The sequence below is a fragment of the Jaculus jaculus genome, chromosome 9 (genome assembly GCF_020740685.1).
Source record: "Jaculus jaculus isolate mJacJac1 chromosome 9, mJacJac1.mat.Y.cur, whole genome shotgun sequence".
NCBI classification, from domain to species: Eukaryota; Metazoa; Chordata; class Mammalia; order Rodentia; family Dipodidae; genus Jaculus; species Jaculus jaculus.
In genome coordinates, this window is record NC_059110.1 from 11,429,463 (window position 1) to 11,451,351 (window position 21,889).

The 21,889-nt window shown below is 44.0% G+C and overlaps 1 protein-coding gene across 1 annotated transcript in view; it reads left to right on the forward strand.

Annotated features, from left to right (window-relative positions):
- Positions 1-21,889, forward strand: part of Nox3 (NADPH oxidase 3) — a 73,614-nt gene that overhangs the window by 13,321 nt on the left and 38,404 nt on the right. Inside the window, exons 6-9 of the mRNA XM_004651111.3 lie at positions 1,586-1,767; positions 5,701-5,830; positions 13,655-13,747; positions 16,936-17,189. Coding sequence (XP_004651168.2) covers positions 1,586-1,767; positions 5,701-5,830; positions 13,655-13,747; positions 16,936-17,189 — 659 coding nt within the window. The remainder of the gene's footprint in view (positions 1-1,585; positions 1,768-5,700; positions 5,831-13,654; positions 13,748-16,935; positions 17,190-21,889) is intronic.

Genomic DNA, 21,889 nt, shown 5'->3' on the forward strand with positions numbered 1-21,889 from the left:
TTTCAGAACTTCAGAAGCATTTTACTGTGTAAGTACTAATTAAAGTCAGAATTCCCTCTAATTTGGGGTGTCTGGAGAGATGATTATCAATAACACAATGTGAACATTATGGGGCATTCCAAATGAGATGTAGTGGAATTACTTCACAAATCATTATAACTCATACCAGTCTATAAGTGTGTTACAAGAAAAGAGAAGTAGAGATCTATTTTAATCATCAAAGAATGACTTAAAATTATCACATCATATGCTGTAAATGCATTTCCAAAGTGTCTGAGTATACTTGCAAAAAATTATATTTTAAATGTTATAGACCTACCCCTTTCAATTATATTCCACCCTTTGCTCTATGAATAAAAATAAATAAACAATGGAGAAGTCTCTGTCCAAATTACCTCCAGATCTCAAAGCAGCCCAAATTAATGAGGTTTCACTGACAAAAGATAGAGAGAGCATGGGCTTATTGAGCTCATGGTTGGCTCAGCATTGCAAGGATGATCTGTGAATACTAATGACGAAGCAAGAATACGGGAAACCCACAAGAAAAACAAAATGCCTAGTGATTACTATTCTAAGAGGCTATTTAACTGTCCCTAGCACTCATGGGTCAAAATGCTGCCCCTTTGGGAGTATCCGCTGGATAAGAATAGCTGTACGTTTATTGATTACGAGGATTTTACCAAGCCTTATTCCAGGCCCCCTGAGTTAATGTGAAAGAAATGCAAGTCATGGTCCTTCCAATTAAAAAGTAAGAGCACAGAGTAACTACCAGGGGAGCAGGGGGAGCAGCTGCTGTATTAGAGGGTGCCCCTAAGGACCCTTGCAAAAAAATGTGTTTATTAATGTTAAAATGCAATTAAGCATGGTGATCCACATTTTTATTTTAAATATTAGAAAACTTAAACCTTGAATGTACTTCACAGCATTTTGTCTTAAAAATCCCCTCTCATTTAAAACCAACATAGTGGCTTTGACATAGAAATTCATTTATACAAGTGGGAAACATAAGAGGATTTTAGAATTTTTTGCACACGTGTGTGTGTGTGTGTGTGTGTGTGTGTGTGTGTGTGCATGTGTATGGGTACTGTATGTTTATGCACATGTGTGTGGAAGCCGCTCATCCACAATGGGGGAAGGATCTTCTTCAGTCACTCTCCAGTTTATTCTTTGAGACAGGGCCTCTCACGGAGCCTAGAGCGCACTGACTTGGGTAGTCTAGCTAGCTTGGCCAGTAAGCTCCAGGGACGCTCTGTCTCTGCATCCTCAATGTTGAGACCACAGGGGTATGTCACCGTACCCGGGCTTGTATGTAGGTACTGGTATCCAAACACAGGTCCTCATGCTTGCCATCTTCCCAGCCCTATCGTATAAAACTTATGCAAAAGCAATGTTCACCCTATAATGCGGAGGGGGAGGGAAAGGACTTGAAAAGCTCATTTCTTGAATTGTGCTCAGGCCTCCTTAAGGTCCTATACCTCTGAGCAGAACATTTTGAGTGGCTCTTTGTTGAAACCCTGAAAATGCAAAACTGCATGAAAATATGAATTTAGTGTTCATTTTAATGTGCTGGATTTGTTTTCCATAGACCGTGACCACCGAGTCACTAACAACAATAGCAGGTGTGACTGGCCTTGTGATCTCCCTGGCTTTGATCTTGATCGTGACCTCGTCTACTGAGTTAATCCGACAGGCCTCCTATGAGTTGTTTTGGTACACACACCATATTTTCATCATCTTCTTCATTGGTCTGGCTATCCACGGGACAGGGTAAGGCCATATGAGTCTCAGAGTGTTAAGAAATAATCTGGCCTGGAGAGATGTCTCAGTGAAGGTGTTTACCTGCAAAGCCTAATGACCTGTGTTCAATTCCCCAGGAACCACATAAAGCCAGATGCACAAAGTGGTGCATGTGTCTGGAGTTTGTTGGCAATGGCTAGAGGTCTTACCATGCCCATTCTCTCTCTCTCTCTTCCTCAAATAAATAAGTAAATAAACATCTTTTAAAAGAGGAATAATCTTCCTTTTGATCAAGTGACCATCTGCAGAATGGAAAATTTGGAAACTTGGAAAATGCATATTCACTACTGTAAACACCTTTTCGTAATATAGAATAGAAACTGTGTGGATGGAAAAGTTTGGTATTTATCTTCCCTCCCCATCTGTGTTAGGGATTCTTGACATGTTCATAAGATTCAGGAATCCTAATGCGTTCCGAATGGTAGGAGATCCCTGCCTCATTCGGTACCTGTTTCTACAATGCAACTTATGTGGGACTAGTCAGAAGGTACATTTTTGATACCCAATTTTCACCATTGCCTGACAAAAATCACCAACTAGGCAGCCCAGTGTGTGAGAGGAGAAGGTGAGAGATGGATATGTCTGGCCTGGGCTCCAGATCGGTTCTACTGTTAACCATGACGGTGACCATAGATAAACTCTTGCAATTCTCTGAGTCTCAGTTTCCCATCTATCCTCTGAGATTCCTCTTTGCCCAGATATCCACCCAGAGACTATGTTCTGGCATTCACCACTCTCCTGGTGTTTTTAATGCCTTCATCAAGAAGCAGAACTAGCATCCGAACTATCTGAGGGCACACAATGTATTCATTCGCAAATACCATGATTTTTAGTCCTTTAAGTATTAATTAATGGTCTTGAAGTAATTAAATTGATTGATTAATTGCTGTTGGAACAGAAGCTTGTTCCGCTTTAATTATTTCATAAGTTGATGCCTTTCATATGCATGCTACGTCTTTCAAGGCACAGTAAGATGCATGGTCAACTTGACCTTGACCGCACGCAGTTCTGTCAAGCAGAGAAGGTGGTGGGGTCCTAGTTCCCAAGGAGACGCCAAATGTTCAGAGGATGAAGCAATGCACCCAAGGGCCCAGATGAACAAACGGGAGAGTCAGACAGAAACACTAGTCTTTAGACAACAATCATATAGACTATTAGCAAGCCTTGAAAAGCAGGGGTCCTACCCATTATTATTTTTGTCAGTTAAGCCTTCCTTGTGTCTTATAACCATGTGGCTGGTGATGTTGACATTGGCTTGGCCAGCCAGAACACCTTCTCTCACCTTCCGCCACAGCCTGTCCCTCCGCAGCCCTCATGTGCCTACCCTTGCCTCTGCTAAACATGGAGGGTCGTGGACCAAGGGGACCTCTTTCCTCGCAGACCTGGAGGAGCAGATGCACGGCTTCCCAAGATGCCTGGACAGTGAAGGCCATTCTCCCGGTGACATCAGGTCCCACAGAGATTTTTAGGATCTGCAGCCGAGTGGGTCACTTGTGATGTTGCTTCTGGGTCAGGGTCCTGATCCTGGGAGGGGTCACATTTCTTGCTTTGCCAGCTGGGTTTCAGTAAGAGTTTCCTCTCCATCCTATGCTTTCATGACACATCCACTCGGAAGACAAGGGTTGGACTTAATCAGCCAACCTTCATGGTTATGCTGCTGGCTGGATCAAGGCTTTCTTTCTATCTGCTTTCAGCTTAAAAGTAGCCACAACTGGCTATTTCAGGCTGGGAACCTCACCTTTCTTTTCTTTGGGAGCAGGCAGGGTCAGGGTGGAATAGTCCTGTGTTCTACTCGAGAGCGTGAGTCTGCCTGTCTAATGCTCCTCCCTGGGCCCAACCTAGTACCAGCTAGAAGCCGTGCATGAAGTGACTGTCTTCTTCATAGAATTTATGCCCACATGCCCCACAGAACCCACAGCCCCTGCACTCATACCTTGGCACACTTCAGAAGCATGAGAGAATGTCAGTGGGCATCTTGTAGGAGACAATTTTGATATCCAAATATTGCATAAGATGAATTTTTAGTTTGTTGTTTGGCTTTTTTTTGAAGCAAGCCCAACAGACTGGCCTGTTTTCTTTTTTTTAATGTGTTAGAGTGAGAGAGAGAGAATGGCACAGCAGGGCCTCAGTCACTGCAACCGAACTCCAGATGAGTGCAGCCCTGTGCGCGTGTGCAGCCTTGCACGCTTGTGTCACTGTGCGGCTGGCTTATGTGGGACCTGGGGAGTCAAACATGAGTCCTTAGGCTTCACAGGCAAGCGCCTTAACTGCTAAGCCATCTCCCCAGCCCTTTTTTACTTAGTTATTTTAACTTAGTTAAAAGGCTTTATTTAATCTTCTCAGCTTAATGTATTCTGTAGCTGCTGTTTACATCAAAAGAAATTTTTGCTGGGCGTGGTGGTGCACACCTTTAATCCCAGCCCTAGGGAGGCAGAGGTAGGAGGATCACCATGAATTTGAGGCCACCCTGAGGCTACATAGTTAATTCCAGGTCAGCCTGGGCCAGACTAAGACCCTACCTTGAAAAACCAGAAAAAGGAAAAATAAAAAGTAATTTTCTAATTCCACATAAATTATCCAAAAAAGTAGGATTGTTGAAATATTTTAGAGCTCACAAGTCCACTTATTATGGGAAGGCGTCGATGGAGATGGTTACAATGTTTTTAAACATTCTAATAAGACAGCATTCATGGGGTGATCTGGGGCCTCGTTTAGACAGCATAGGGAATGTTGCCAAACACCTGAGAGTGAAGGTGTTGGCATGCATGGCACCTGCCTCTGGCTCTCACTCACTAACCACCTTGTTCCTGTGTGGGCATCATTTGTACATGGGAGATTTACCCAGTCTTGCTCATCTGACTCCCAAGGAATGTTACCAAGTTCACATGACTTTCATAAAACAAAGTGGGACAAAGACCAAGGTGTCAGTTCTAGCTGACAGCAGAATGTTCCTAAGGGCATTATTGTCCCTTCCTCCTATGCCCTACGATGCAAAAGGGGGAACACTTACTCCACAGGTGGCCCAGGATATGAATTGTTGGGGTGCTAATGTTTCTCAGTGCATGAAAACCTCAAATTAATTAGTGCATCTCAGTCATGAGCACCCAGGAGTTGAGCAACTCCCAGAGTACGTGACCTCAAGGCCTGGTCCTTTTCAGCTTTTCAAAGGTACCAGTCACGACCCCTGAGTGTGTACATGGAAGCAATTGGCAGAGGTCAGTCCACAGACCCCTTGTGGCAAATACAACATTGCAAGATTACAGGACTCTTCATCCAGTGCTCCGTGTGTGCTGGCTGGCTTCTCTTTCTACTCTTAAATTCATCAACACTGCCTTGAAGACACACTTCATCGTGACCTCTTTTGACCTTGTCAAATGCTAAGGCTGCTAGTGGTCACTGGGGCGGAGGGGAGGGGGGAGGGGAGGAATACCATGATTGCAGGCGCTTCCTTTGATCGGTTCACTTGGAAATTTCTAAGTACTCAGGCACAAACTACGAAGGGGAGAAGTTAAACCAATCTGCATAAGAACCAAATAGTACAAAGTTAGCCAATTAGCCCAAATCAGCAATCAGGACAAGATGAAACCTAATTAAATTCAACAGTCTACAAAAGGATATGTTCAAACAATTTCCTTCATTATGAATTCTCTAATATAGACACTTTCAGTCTAACACAGGATACCACAGAGGGGCACTTCTTTTTCTGGGATCTTCAAAGTTATCCAAAGCTTTTTAAATGCCTATTTTTAAAGAGGCTGAAAGAAATGAGTGACAGCCCAAGTTTGAAGAAAAGGAGACGTCGCTCCAGAGCCCATTGTAGAGGATAAATTTGTGTGTAGCAAAGCCGACCGCACCAAATCAGCCTGACATTTTTGTGTGTGTGTGTGTTTTTTTTTTAATAAGTCAGATTATTCGAGGACAAACTCCAGAGAGTCTCTCAGTGCACAATGTCACCTTCTGTAAAGACCACTATGCTGAATGGCAGGAATCGTCCCTGTGTCCCGTACCTCAATTTTCTGGCAAGGAGCCTTCGGTAAGAATGAACTTGGTTGCTTTTTAAAAGCAACCGCCCCACTGTTAAAATACCGAGAACTTGTGTATCCTTCAAGAAAGATCAACACATATCACCACTAAGCAAAGTCAACTCTTTATTAAGTGAGCTAGTGAGGAAATCTAGTTGTGGATAACTCTTTTTAATATTTTATTTTTATTTATTTATTTGGTGGGGGAGAGGCAGATAGAGAGGGAGAATTGGTATTCCAGGGCTTCTAGTCACTGCAAACAAACCCCAGATGCATGCACCACCTTGTGCATCTGGCTGATGTGGATACTGGGGAATAGGACCTGGGTCCTTTGGCTTTGCAGGCAAATGCCTTAACCTCTAACCTATTTTTTCCAGCCCAAGTTATGAATAATTTTAAAAGAGCCAAAAGCACTCTGCTCATCTTTGAAAGGTTCTACTAATGTTTAAATATGAAATATGGATGTCTGATGCTATGGGGTTTCTTTTTTTTTTTTTTTTTTTTGGTTTTTCAAGGCACAGTTTCACACTCTAGCCCAGGCTGACCTGGAAGTCATTATGGAGTCTCAGGGTGGCCTCGAACTCACAGTGCTCCTTCCTACCTCTGCCTCCCACGTGCGCCACCATGCCCGGCCTGTGGGGTTTCTTAACAGCACAACAATGGCTCTGGGGACACAGCCTCCTGACTCCCCACACTCCACACCTTCTCTCTGGCTCTGCCTGCCCCCTGCCTGCCGCCCTCTCCCTCTCTGACGAAAGGAGGACAAGGAGAACCACACACTCTGCATAAACATACTTACCTTCTTTCTTTCTACCACTCCTGTGGTTCAGAAAAATTGGCCCAGCATGGTGGCACATGCCTTTAAGGTAGGAGGATTGCCATGAGTTTTAGGCCATTCTGAGACTACATGGTGAATTCCAGGTCATCCTGGGATAGAGTGAAACCCTACCGGAAAAAAAAAAAAAAAGAGCCGGGGTCATGGTGGTGCATGCCTTTAATCCCAGCACCCGGGAGGCAGAGGTAGGAGGATTGCAGTGAGTTCATGGCCACCCTGAGACTACACAGTTAATTCCAGGTCAGCCTGGACCAGAGTGAGACCCTACCTTGAAAAACCAAAAAGAAAAAAACAAGGGGGCTGGGGAGATGGCTTAGTGGTTAAGGCACTTGCCTGCAAAGCCTTAGGACCACGGTTCAATTCCCCAGGACCCACATAAGCCAGATGCACATAATGGTGCATGTGCTGAATGTTTGTTTGCAGTGGCTGGAGGCCCTGGTACACCCATTTTCTCTTTCTCTCTCTCTCTCTCTCCCCCCTCTCTGTCCAACAAATGAATAAATAAAAATATTTTTTAAAAACAATGAAGGAAGGAAGGGAAAAAGAGAATTGTATTATCCAGTGCGTCTACTCATTGTTCTAATTGTGCTCTCCTAAGCGAAATAATGACTGTGCTGGCCAAGAAGAGACTCAATTGATTTGAATGGATGACAGTGTTCACAGATCTCAAGAGTTAGATTTTTCTGGGTAAGTCACTGCCTTACAGGTGGTGACATGGGTAACCAATAATGATTATCCTACTTGGTCTCTGCCAGTCTCCTGAAACAGGGCAAACTTTTGGTTTAACTGGACTATGTATGACAGAAAATAAATGAAGCTAATAGATTAAAATAAAAAGAAGTAAGTGCACAAAATAGTGCATCATTTAAAAATGGGATAAGAGCCGGGTGTGGTGGCGCACGCCTTTAATCCCAGCACTTGGGAGGCAGAGGTAGGAGGATCGCTGTGAGTTCGAGGCCACCCTGAGACTCCATAGTGAATTCCAGGTCAGCCTGGGCTAGAGTGAAACCCTACCTTGAAAAACCAAAAAAAAAAAAAAAAAAAAAAATGGGATAAGAGAATATAATAATCATACGTAAGTGGTGGGGATTCAGAAAACTAAGTCATCGTCCACATAGGAAGAATATAAATAATCACTATTTTTTAAACCCTCAGATATATTAAATTGTCAGGTTTTTAAGGGTGAAACTGCTGGGAGAAATGCTTAAAATTGAGAGAAATGAAATAGATGTGCCCATTAGACTGTGGTTCTTTTAATGGCCGGTATAGATTGTCTCTGTCTTCAACTCAACTCTCAGTAGCCACTACCCAGCCTGCATATTAATGAGAAACACGCATGCCTCTCTAAAATTTTCAGCTACAGTGTCTCCATAAAAAAAAAAAAAAAAATCAATATTCTCCCACACCTCATGAATACAGACAGGCCCCTCTCCCAGCAGCCTCTGCTGGCATTAATTATCATTAAGAGGGGGAACTTACCCATCTCTCTGGCAACTCCCCTGCTACACCTCCTTGCACACCCAAACTCCTGGTGTCACTCTCTCCTATTATTTTTAATGGATCCTGATCCAAAGCGTGTGTGGGCTGTGCAATTATCGCTTGGCTGAGCCATACAATATTCCCTCTGATGTCTTATGGACACTGAATCAGAAAGGCATTCCAAGGACAGGAAGGACCCTGCGCTGCATGGCACCTCACCCTCCTCGACCAGGCTGTTTCTTCTACTTCGCCTCTCTTCACTCGGCTCTTCCCATGGTGTTTCTATTGGTGCCATACTTACTAGTGCATTATTCCCCAAGTTGCGACAAAGAATCCTTTGTACATCACCTTATGTAAACTGACTGTCCTCTTGGGTCTGACTCCTTTCCATCCCCAAACTCACAGGCAAACAGGACTCTGGATTCTAATGTAGTAGGTGCAATCCAGCCTAAAAAGATGTCTGGTCCTTCCTAACCAAAGAAGCACCTATCTCTGCAGCATTAGCAAACAATGGTCATTGAAGGAAAGGAAGAAGCTGGACCCAGGAGAGAGTCAGTTCCCAAACTGCCACATAGTGGCTGTAACGTGTTTGCAGAGGTGCGGGTCCTGTCCCAATAAATCTTACAGTACAGAAAAAGAAGCTCTTGCCTGGCGTGGTGGCGCACGCCTTTAACCCCAGCACTCGGGAGGCAGAGGTAGGAGGATCACCGTGAGTTCAAGGCCACCCTGAGACTGCAGAGTGAATTCCAGGTCAGCCTTAGCTAAAGTGAGACCCTACCTCAAAAAAAAAAGCAAAAACAAAAATAAAAACAAACAAACAAAAATGAATAAAAGAAAAAGAAGCTCTTCATAACCACACACATAAAATAGAATCAAAGACAGTATGTTCTTATGTTCTGGTAGGAATGAAAGCACAAAAAACAAGTTTCATTATTGCTGCTATCAAATCAACTGTTTCATTTCTATCGGAACATACTGTGCTGTGACTTTCTGAGTCTTTTTTAGAGGAAAAACAAAAGGAAAGCTAACATATCACATAGTATATTAGCATTAGAGAAACTGATATGCTAAAAAACAAAATTCTGATTTTTTTTAAGACATGAGGATAATGAGGCCCAAGGAGTTTCAAATTCTTTCTTTTAAATATTCTTATTTCTTTATTTGAAAAAGAGAGAGGCAGACAGAGTGTGGACAAGTCAGGGCCTCTTGCCCTTACAAATGAACTTCAGACACATATACCACATTGCACATCTGCCTTTACTTGGCCACTGGTGCATCAAACCCAGGCCAGCAGGTTGTACAAGTAAGCTGCTCTCACTCCGCCACTGAGGTCATCTTCCCAGCCCATCACATTGTGACCTATGGCACAAGAGGCATTCCTAGCCAAGACACATCAGGAAACCAGAGCCCCGGGCTCTGGAGCCATGACCTTCTCCACACACTGAAAGATTCCCTGGATCTGTGGCCTTCCTCTAAGACTCACATTTTCATGTTCCCAACTTTATATTGATCTCTGTGAACAAATCCAAAACATTGAAGAGCTTGGAGGGAGCTTAAATAATTTTTCTCTAATCATGTCCTAAAGTACACACAAAAAAGTCCAACACATGTATACCTGAGTGAGTGAAGACACAGGAAAAAAACAATAGGTCCAAGGCCACAGCCAGCCGTGGGCCGCTGCTGCTGGGGCGGGGAGGCGAGCTCCCTGTCCGCTGTGCTCATTCTTGTCCATGCCGACCGCCAGCTTCCTAATATTCATTCCTAATCGCATCTCCTCGTTCCTGAACTTCCAGGATCCAGGAGTATCACAGTGAAAGTAAACCACGCTATCCCTTCTGGAGCAATTTGTATACTACAGCAGAGATAGAAACAAGGATTAATTAGCTTACATTTTTCTTCCTGGATAAACATGAAAAAAATAATAATAATCCGTTGCATGCCATCAGCATGGAATCATTGGAGGCCATGGCTGATTTCACACCACCAAAAGGAGGCCTGTGATGTCCAAAATGTTTCAAAGTGGATAGAGAAGATTATGTGTGAAAATACACAAAGACTATGCGAGCGTCTTCGAAAATCTTTCTCTAAGCTCGTGAAGAGTTAGAGCTTCATTGTCGTGGTCCGGACCCATCCCCCTGTCACTTCCCCGTGTTTAGTTCGCACTGCCTCACCTCAGCACAAGGGGACCGAGGCTTTGATTCCCCCTACTGTTCTGAACACGTCGCTAAACCCCAGTAGGGCAGGAAAGAGTAAGTGGGTGAAAATTGCTTTGTGGTGCTTGCATAAAATTTTGCCTTTAACCAGCAAACAAGAGACCTCCAGGTAAGAGGCTGAAGGAGCTGGCGTAGTGAAGAGAGGTGCCTTGTAAACAGAGCCAAAAATAAGCAAGAAGGAATTAGAAAGAAGAAAGATTTTAAAAAAACATAAATGATGCTAAAAGGGTTATGATCTTATAGGTGAACCCAGATGACCAGCAGGGAGATAGAAAGCAATGATAATTGAAAGAACATCCAGAGTTGGACTGCAGAGGTGGTTTAGCAGTTAAGCGCTTGCTTGTGAAGCCTTAGGACCCCGGTTCAAGGCTCGAGTCCCCAGGACCCACGTTAGCCAGATGCACAAGGGGGCGCACGCGTCTGGAGTTCGTTTGCAGTGGCTGGAGGCCCTGGTGCACCCATTCTCTCTCTCTCTCTCCCTCCCTCTCTCTCTCTCTCTCTCTCTCTTTCTCCCCCTCTTTCTCTATATGTCTATTGCTCTCAACTAAATAAATAAAAACTTAATAAATTTAAAAAAAGAGCATGCAGATTTAAAAGAAGGAAGCTGACCCTATGAAGGTCAAGATAGACTGAGAATGTCACAAAGGAAATTTAGGGATATTTTCCAAGCATTGGGTCCAGCCTGGGCTCTCTTGGGTAGAGTTCAGACTCCCTAGAAAACCCAATCCTGGGGCTGGAGAGAAGCCTCAGGTCGCAAGTTAGATTCCCCAGTGCCCATGTAAAGCCAGACACACAAGGTGGTGCATGCATCTGGAGTTTCTTTACAGGGGGCTCTGGCAAGCCCATTCTTGTTCTCTCTCTCCCCCTCCCTTTCTCTCTCTCTCTCTCAATTAAATAAAAAATTTAAAAAAATATATGGAGCTGGTTAGCCAGGCGTGGTGGCGCATGTCTTTAATACCAGCACTCAGGAGGCAGAGGTAGGAGGATCACTGTGAGTTCGAGGTCACCCTGAGATTACATAGTAAATTCCAGGTCAGCCTGGGCTAGAGTGAAACCCTACCTCAAAAAAAAAAGGGGGGGACTGGTTAAGGCACTTGCCTGCAAAAACCAAGGACCCAAGTTTGACTCCCCAGGACCCATGTAAAGCCAGATACACAAGGTGGTGCATGCAGCTGTAGCTCATTTGTAATGGGTGGAGGCCAGGAGCACCTATTCTCTCCTCTCTCTCTCTCTCTCTCTCTTTCTCTCTCTCTCTCTCTCCCTCTCTCTCATTGAAAATAAATAAATATAGGGAGGTAGAGGTAGGAGGATCACCGTGAGTTTGAGGCCACCCTGAGACTACATAGCGAATTCCAGGTCAGCCTAGGCTAGAGCGAGATCCTACTTCAAAAAATAAAAATAAAAATAAAGATAAGTAAATAAATTTAGAAAGGTCAAACCCATTCCCAGAATGTCAATTTTTTTTCCTGTAAGATTGAGACTAGATTTTTAGGAATCCTGAATACCCAAAAGTCAGTGATCTTATGAGTTTCTGATTTTCGTGTTGGGCAGAAAACAGTGTGATTTCATTCCCATTGTCTAGTAAATGCTCCGGATCTGGGGTCCTGAGAGCTCTGAGGCTGGGTGCCAAGCACACGTGAGACACATATGCAATGGGCACTTCACTGCCCTGGTGAGCCTGGTTGACAAGCTTGGTCTTCCTGAGCCGGAGGTTCCTCGTCTATAAAATGAAGAGGGGCTGGAGAGATGGTTTAGCGGTTCAGCGCTTGCCTGTGAAGCCTAAGGACCCCAGTTCAAGGTTTGATTCCCCAGGACCCATGTCAGCCAGATACACAAGGGGGCGCACGTGTCTGGAGTTCGTTTGCAGCGGCTGGAGGCCCTGGTGTGCCCACCCTAACCCCCCCCCCCCACTGCCTCTTTCTCTCTGTTGCTCTCAAATAAAAATTAAAACAAAAAAAAATTTAAAATGAAGAGAACATCACAGGCCCCATGTAATTGTTTGACATCAGACCTAATATAAGACTTCAGAAATTGTAACCTGGAGAAAGACACCTTGTGTTATACACGCACCTGATACAAGACTGCTGGTGAGCTGATCATCTATAATGCAGATTACACATCTGAAGGCTTAACATAGTAACTGACTTATTTAATAAAAATGGAAATTTCCCCTGTCACTGTTCTCCAGACAATTTTTGATTCTTTTTCCCTGCTTTTTTTTTTTTTTTTTTTTTTCCCAAGGTAGGGTCTGGCTGACCTGGAATTCACTATGGAGTCTCAGGGTGGCCTCAAACTCAGGGTGATCCTTCCCCCTCTGCCTCCCAAATACTGGGATTAAAGGCGTGAGCCACCACAGCTGGCTTTTGCTGTTTCTGTAACTGATATTTAAGATGCTCAGAATCTAGCTGGCTGGAGCCAGGAAGGTGGCTCAGTAGGTAAGAGTGTTTGCTGCGCAAGCAGAAGGACCTTAGTTCAATCCCAAACACCCACACAAAAAGCATAGCTGGGTTCCACATGCTTGGGAGCGTGGAGACAGGAGGATTTCTGGGGATCAGTGATCAACCAGTCTAGCTTCACAAAAAAAAAAACAAAAAAAAAACAGGAAGCTCCAGGTTCACTGAGAGACTGTGTCTCAGCGAAATAAGGAGGAAGAACAATAGAGGAAGACTCCGGATATGTCTTCTCCGGGCCTCTATCAGTGCATATACCACATATTACACACACACACCCCTAAAAAACAAATTAATTATATTAAATAAACCTCCACTTCAAGACTTACATAAAAGAATCTAGCTTGACATCTCATTCCAGATAAATTTGGTTGCGTGGATGTGTTCATTTAGCCGGATCTCCCAGTTGTAAAGCATTATTCCCCCCCCACACACACACACACACTCACCATGTGAAATGTTTTCATTTAATTTCTCATGTCCTCTGTTGGCTGAATGGTGCTGCTCTGTAATAACAGGCCTTTGACTTTGGCTGAGTTGGAAGCATTTACGACCCCGTCGTATGTAACATAAACATCAATCTGCTTTCGTATTTCTTTGCAAATTCAATTATTTCTAATTACATAAAGGCATCATTGATCAAGTAAGCATAAAAACCAATATAGAAGAGTTTAATCTCTTAAATAAGCTTGTCAGCTCCAAGGAATAATTGGATGTTATTGTATTAAATACAAGGGGACATCTTTGTTGTGGACAACTGGGGCAAAGTTAAGGAAAATATCTAAACCTTATCATGTTATACATTGATTTGGTTCAAATTGAAAATATTTGTGTTTTATTTTCTCTCTGTCTCTCCAGGCCTGGAAGTGGGTTTTGGGCCCTGTGGTCTTGTATGCACTTGAAAGAATAATTAGGCTCTGGCGATTTCAACAAGAAGTTGTCGTTACCAAGGTACGTGTGCCGCTTTATGTCTGAATAAAAGCCTGAGGATAGACGAAAATTTTTTATTAGCCCAAGTTTTTAATTCGCCATTTTTATTGCAGGACTGTCTGTAATTTAGAGGCTCATCTTCGGTTCTAATAATTGCGAGTATCTGGAGCATCTTTTAGTGTGACTAATTTGACTGGAGACAGGGATCAAGGCTCCATGCTGCTTAGAAGGAATTCCGAGAAAGGCTCATGGCACAGCACTCGGTTATCTGCATTCCTCTCTATTCTGGTTTCGCTGTGGGGAGGAAAGGACGGGGGACTAAAGATGATTGACATTGGTCATAGTGACTTCCAGCACCTCATAAAGAAAAAAATTAGGGCTGGAGAGATGGCTTAGTGGTTAAGCGCTTGCCTGTGAAGCCTAAGGACCCCGGTTCGAGGTTCGGTTCCCCAAGTCCCACGTTAGCCAGATGCACAAGGGGGCGCACGCGTCTGGAGTTCGTTTGCAGAGGCTGGAAGCCCTGGCGCGCCCATTCTCTCCCTCTCCCTCTATCTGTCTTTCTCTCTATGTCTGTCACTCTCAAATAAATAAATAACATTAAAAAAAAGAAAAGGAATTTGCAAGCACACCAATGTTATACAAACATTGTTAAGTACCCACACTCTTTCTAGGGACCAGTGAAGAGAGGCCAGAAAATTAGTCACAGGTTCTGAGCAAGAATAAAAGCTAGGGTCCCAAGATGGAGAGGAAGGGTGAACCTGGATCTCTACCCTGCCTACAGGAACGCTACCTGGCGGGACCTTCCTGTTTGGCTATTTATCCTCGTGGCTCTTCAGGTATTGTTACTTCACGTTGGAAGTAGATAGGAACAGACTGATAAAGAATGCATGTACAGCAAATACACAAAAGTACTTCTAAGATTCAGGGAGCACAATTTAAGAAAAAAAATTAGGGCTGGAGAGATGGCTTAGCGGTTAAGCGCTTGCCTGTGAAGCCTAAGGACCCCGGTTCGAGGCTCGGTTCCCCAGGTCCCACGTTAGCCAGATGCACAAGGGGGCGCACGCGTCTGGAGTTCGTTTGCAGAGGCTGGAAGCCCTGGCACGCCCATTCTCTCTCTCTCCCTCTATCTGTCTTTCTCTCTGTGTCTGTCGCTCTCAAATAAATAAATAAAAATTTGTAAAAAAAGAAAAAAATTAATATTTTTATTTATTTATTTACTTACTTGAGAGAGAGAGAGGAAGATAGAGAAAGAGAATGGACATGCCAGGGCCTCCAGTCACTGCAAATGCATTCCAGACATATGCAACACCTTGTAGATCTGGCTTACATGGGTACTGGGGGATCAAACCTGGGTCCTTAGGCTTCCCAGGCAAGTGCCTTCACTGCTAAGTCATCTCTCCAGCCCCACAGGGAACACAGTCTTAGCAGAACACCATCTCCCCTTCGCCGTTCTCATGGAAAATGAAGTGCAAGGAGTCCTTCCCGAACCCTTTAGCGTGTGTCTGGGCTGCTTCCGAGTTTAAGTTAAGCACCAGAGGATGTTAAACTGGAATGGAAAATTGTGGACACCTACCTGTTACCAGGGAGACAGCAATCACAGAACCAATGTTAGCAGGGAAAACAGAAATCTAGAACTAAACACTAAAATGCTGTGAAATGCTCTCCAAATGGAAAAGTACTATTCCAATTATTTGGATACTAAATTTTTTTAAGAAGACTTGGGGGACGGAAATCTGTGGCGGACGATTCATTCTTTCCTCAGACAAGTAACTAGGCAGAAAGATCTCTTAGAAGCTTTAGAGACCTTTCTCCACACGTACGTACACCTGAGGCTAAGACCCAAGAAGATAGTAACCAAAAAAAAAAAAAAAAAAAGTGAAACATTTCAGTAAGAGGTAGAAAAAAGTTATTCAGCTAGAAGTTGCAGGGTTAATTGACATGTGCAACTGGCTGCCAATGGTAACACTATTAAAACTAGATGCTTTAAAGTGAAGATAATGAGCTGAAAATTTCCATGAATCAAGTAGAATTAAGTGATATATACACATTATATCCCGTGTGAATTTCACTGGAGCTGGTTAATGGGGCTCTGGGATGCTTGACCATTGAAGGCAGGCAGTCAGGCGTCTGTCATTACATCACTGCTTCACACCCAAGTGCAGTTACTGGTGATCTGGCAAAACGTGCTCAACAGTGAATTCCAATATTTTGATTTGGAAAAATATTTTCATTTATTTGCAAGCAGAGAGAGTGAGAGCAAGAGAGAAGTTATTGGGGGAGAGAGAGAGAGAGAGAGAGAAGACTACTGCAAATAAACTCCAGATGTATATGCCACTTTGTGCACATAGCTTGCGTGGATACTGAAGAATTGAACTGGGGTCAGCAGGCTTTGGAAGCATGGAGCCATCTCCCCAGCCCAAGCATTTAATTGTTTTTTTCAGGTTGGAAGTCCAGGCATGAAATTGTATCACTAGTAACCAATGGCTATAGGGAAATCATATACCAGAAAAGTCAGTTTAAAATTTTGAAGACCGGGCTGGAGAGATGGCTTAGCAGTTAAGTGCTTGCCTGTGAAGCCTAAGGACTGCAGTTCAAGGCTTGATTACCCAGGACCCACGTTAGCCAGATGCACAAGGGGGCGCATACATCTGGAATTCGTTTTCAGTGGCTGAATGAAGGCCCTGGCATGCCCTTTCTCTCTCTTTCTCTCTCTCTCTCTCTCTCTCTCTCTCTCTCTCTCTCTCTCTCTCTCTCTCTCCCTCTTTCTCTCTCTGTATGTTGCTCGCAAATAAATCAACATTTAAAAAATTTCTTTGAAGACCTTTGGGGCTGTAGAGATGGCTTAACGGTTAAAGTGTCTGCCTGTGAGGACTAAAGACCCAGGTTTGATTCCCCAATACCCATGTAAGCCAGATATACAAGATGGTACCTGGAGTTCGTTTGCAATGGCTAGAGGCCCTGGGGTGCCCATTCTTTCTCTATCTATCTATCTGTCTATCTATCTATCTATTTATATATTATATGCTATATACTATATGTTATATATTACATATTATATCATATATATATTTGCTTCTCTCAAATAAATAATAGAAAATAAAATATTTAAAAAATAATAAAAAATTTTGAAAACCTTGAATGGAATGAAGAGCATGCTCTGACTACTTCACCTATATGAAAATTCCAATAGCTGTCTCATTCTAACTTAGGTGATAAGTCACCCGTCCTCAGTCCTGGAACTTCGCATGAAGAAACGCGACTTTCGGATGGCACCCGGACAGTATATCCTTATCCAGTGTCCATCCATATCCCCGCTCGAGTGGCACCCTTTCACCCTCACCTCGGCCCCTCAGGAGGACTTCTTCAGTGTGCACATCCGAGCAGCAGGAGACTGGACAAGGGCTTTACTGAAGGCCTTTGGGGCAGAGGGACAGACCCTCAAGGACCCCTGCAGCCTGCCGAGGTGAGACTGCAAGGTCCTCTTACGTCCACGTCACAGCTCTGCACACAGAAAAGTCCCTCAGATCACCAGCGTGTTACCAAGAGTCAGCAGTATCTTTATGCCAGGTTGTAAGCTTTGAGTCTGTTTTTATTATAATAATAATAATTATTATTATTATTATTATTATTATTTTGAGAATCTACATGAAAAGTATAATTTAGGAGAAGTACATTTCTGTTTAAAAAAAAAAAACTGTTCAGGGCTGGAGAGATGACTTAGTGGTTAAGCACTTGCCTGTGAAGCCTAAGGACCCAGGTTCGAGGCTCGGTTCCCCAGGACCCACGTTAGCCAGATGCACAAGGGGGTACACACATCTGGAGTTTGTTTGCAGTGGCTGAAAGCCCTGGCACACCCATACTCTCTCTCTCTCTGTCTATCTGCCTCTTTCCCTCTCTGTCTGTCACTCTCAAATAAATAAATAAAATAAAATAATTTTTTTTAAAAAATGTTCAACAAAAGTAGGCAGGGCTCCAGGAAGAAGGAACAGTTTGCTTCCCCAGCTCCAAAAGCAGCTCTTGTCTAATTATATCCAGCCTGCCGTGAGTCAGACAACGCTGAGAGCGCTTTTCTAGCCCACATGGAGACTGTCAGGCTGTCTTTGCAGAGGTTGCTCTTCCCGAGGATGGGCCATTCCAGCCTTATTTAACACAGCCCACGTGGCTCCTCTGTGACCTCACCTGAACTTGACTCCCTACCTCTGACACTGTCCTTCCAAAGAAGTCCATTGCTGAGGTACAAGACTTAAGAGTTCACCACATTACTTAGGGGTCAGGATTCAGTCCACACAATGACCCGATTCAGAAAATCTGAAGCACGTGACCCAGGTCCCTATATCAATGGCTATGCCCAAGTGCCTCTAAATGAACAATGGCAGAAGATTGATCCCTCCCCACTCCAGAGGGATCACCCAAAACACAAAGACCATGCGTAGGGCCCCGGAAAAACAACAACACAGAAAAACATGGGGAAAAAAAAAAAAAAACATTTTGAAAGAATATTCAAAAGAAGCATCAGTGGGCTGGACAAGATGGCTTAGTGGTTAAAGGGCTTGCCTGCAAAGCCAAAGGACCCGGGTTCAATGCCCCAGGACCCACATAAGCCAGATGCACAAGAAGGCACATGTGTCTGGAGTTCATTTGCAGTGGCTGGAGGCCCTGGCATGCTCATTCTCTCCCTCTCTCTCTCTCTCTCTCTCTCTCTCTCTCTCTCTACCTCTTTCTCCCTCTCTCTCATATATTTATAAATAAATAAAGCATCAAGAAGTTTCCACTTCTGGGCTGGAGAGATGGCTTAAGGGTTAAGGTGCTTGGCTATGAAACCCAGGTTTGACTCTCTCCCTCTCTCTGTCTCTCTGTCTTTCTCTCTCTCTCTCTCTCTCTCTCTCTCTCTCTCTCTCTCTCTCTCTCTCTATATATATATATATATATATATATATATGTATATGTATATGTATATGCTTATGTTTATATATTATATATTACATATAGTATAATACATATTATATATTATATACATATATATGTATATGTATATGTATATGTTTATATATTATATATTACATATAGTATAATACATATTATATATTATATACATACATATATATATATATATATAAATATGTATGTATGTAAAATTTCTATCTTCTTTGGAAGGCAGTAACGACTGCTTATGAACTTCAGTAGAAAATCCAATAGGAACACACTTGTCTGGAAGCTTCTGAGGGTGGGAGACTGTAAGGCCTTCGCAAACCAGCTCATTTTGCGACCCATCCTCCAGGAAGTACTGAGTGATATTCTTGATCGCCAACATGCTTCCTGACTAGAGACCCAACATGATCCAGTCCCTAGGTGCATCTGCTCTGTCTCCTAACCCTTCACTGATATAGCCTCCTTGATTTTTCTGGAGTTGGCATATAAAATGATATGTATTTATTTGTACAACATGGGTAGGGGTTTTTTTGAAACATATATTCTACCATATAACGTGGTAATGTATGTGTATTCAATTAAATCTAACAATTGTGTTGCCTCACATAGTTAACACTGGTAGTGAGAACACTTAACAGCCACTGTCTTGGGATTTTTCATGATTATAGATCATCATAAGCTGCAGTCATTTTGCTGTACGAAAGACACTGTAGTGGTTATCTTTTCATTGCTGGGACAAAACACCTGACCAGAAGCAGCTGCTAGAAGCAGAGAGTTTAGCAGGCTTTCGGTTTGGAGGGGAGGTTTCAGCATGGGTGAGGAAAACATGGTTTGAGCAAGGAGCTGGCTCACATAGCCATGAATCATCCATACAGAGGGACCAGCAAGGGCCGGCCAGCACTGGCAAGTGGGCTGGGCTAAAATCCTGAAGGTCCGTCCCCAGTGACACACTTTCTCCAGCAAGGCTCCACCTCGTGAAGGCTCCACCACTTTCCCAGAGGGACACCAGCTAGGGGCCAAGTATTCAAAGCACGTGGGCCTGTGGGGGGCACTTCACGCTCAAAAGCACCACAGACATCCCTTAAAAGTGCCCCTTGCATCTCAGGGTGCTGGTGTCTCCTTTCACTAACACCTCCCTCTTCCCCGTCCACATCTCTTCCCGGGTAACCGCCACATCATCATCCAATTCTGTGAGGAGAGCTGTTTTAGATCTCACACGTGTGTGAGGTCAGATGGTGGTGGTCTTTGTGAGCCTGGCTGGCTTCACTTCCCATCATGTCCTCTGCACTCAGCCAAGCAGTCAGACGGAGGAGAATGTCCTTAGTTTTGGAAGGCTGACAAGTAACCCAAGGATTATGTATTTCACGTCTCGTCATCTAGTCACTGGGTGATGGTCAGCCTGGTTTTTCACACACTGTTGTCCTTGGTGCTCTTCCCAGACCTCTGTTTGGGTTGACCTTCCCTTCAGGTCCCTGTTCAGATCTCCTAGAACAACACATTTTCATCCCTCCCCAGATAGAGCCTCACCCCAACCAAACTCAACAGGCACCCTGACCTCGCCCGGGTCTAGTTTTTCCATGGTGTTTACCATGTAACATACTATGTAGTGGTTTGTTTAATCACATTATCTACCTGATGTGTCTCTCCCACACTTGTGTGTCAGCTCCACGAGGAAAGAGGCATTCTCTGTTTGTGTCACTTTAGTATCTTCCAGGTCCTAAGCTGGCTCTGGCTCCCGGTGCTCGCTTGGGGACTGACTGTAACAGTTAACCCTGATGAAGGAAGCCTGCTCTGCCCTCTGCCACTGCCTATCTGCCAGCAAGTGTATTAACACCTGGCGGCTAGAATTTCAAACCTTCTAGAATGTTCCTGGACTTGCTTGGGTGATTGTACCCTTCAGAATTTGGCATTCAATGAACCATACTATGGAGAGCACTACAGTTTTCTTTTCACTGATTCAGACTCAAGAAGGATGTAATCAAGTGCCCAGTATCCAAAAGGAAATGAGGAACAGTTAGAAGAAACAGTCAGGGATAATAAAAGGACCAGAGTTGGACCACAGAGTTAAGCAAGAAAGAAAAGAAAAGAATCTCATAATCTCATGCTCTGTACCCTTTCTTTTTTTTTTAATTTTTTTTTATTATTTATTTATTTGAGAGCGACAGACACAGAGAGAAAGACAGATAGAGGGAGAGAGAGAGAATGGGCACGCCAGGGCTTCCAGCTTCTGCAAACGAACTCCAGACGCGTGCGCCCCCTTGTACCTCTGGCTAACATGGGACCTGGGGAACCGAGCCTCGAACCGGGGTCCTTAGGCTTCACAGGCAAGCACTTAACCGCTAAGCCATCTCTCCAGCCCCTCTGTACCCTTTCTGACACTCTCCTAGGAGACACATCAACAGGTGCCTGACTGGAAATAGGAGAACTAATCAGTGCTGCGGGTGAACTAAAGTACCAAAAAAGGACAAGTTAATAAAGGAGGAGAGAGCCCCAGGCCCCCTATAAAAACCCTAGGCCAGAGCCCACTATGTGGCTCCAGCTCTGGGGCCCCTCCCATCCCCATGGAAGCTTTCACTTACTTTCACTTCCCCTACAGTATGGTTTCCTTTGCTCTGTCTATTTTTCTGTCCTCTAAATCTTTATTGGGCTGAACAAAAGAACCCTGTGTCTCCCAGCTGCTACAGAGAGAAGAAGGGAGGACTCACAACACAGCTAGGCAGAGAACAAGGAGACATTCTTCTGTGAGCCCAAAAGGCGGGAAGGGCGATCTCTTGAAAGGGGCTACCCTCTTGAGTAATGCGGAGGAATTGCTCAGCGTGGATGCTAGACTTTCTGAAAAGCTAACCTGCTCCTCACGCTTAGGAGGGCTCTGGGGTCACGTGGTCAGGGATCAGAGTCAACTTTGTATGATCTCAGGGTAATGGACGCCCAAGAAAGGAGACCATACTAACACTTAAGGCTCAAGGTAGGATTAACTATGGAATTTTATGGAAGCTTAACATGCTGTGAACACTGTACCTGGTGAGTGCTCAGAATTACTGCAGCTATTTGCCAAGTAGGCAAGGCCTGGCACGCAAAGATGATGATGGAAGTGTTGATCAGATGAGCAAATGGTTCTGTTTCTTTAATTGACAACTTCCATGATTGTAAAGAATATCCCATGGTAATTACCTCCCTCTCCCTGCTTTCCCCTTTGAAACTCCACTCTCCATTATATCCCCTCTCCCTCTCAAT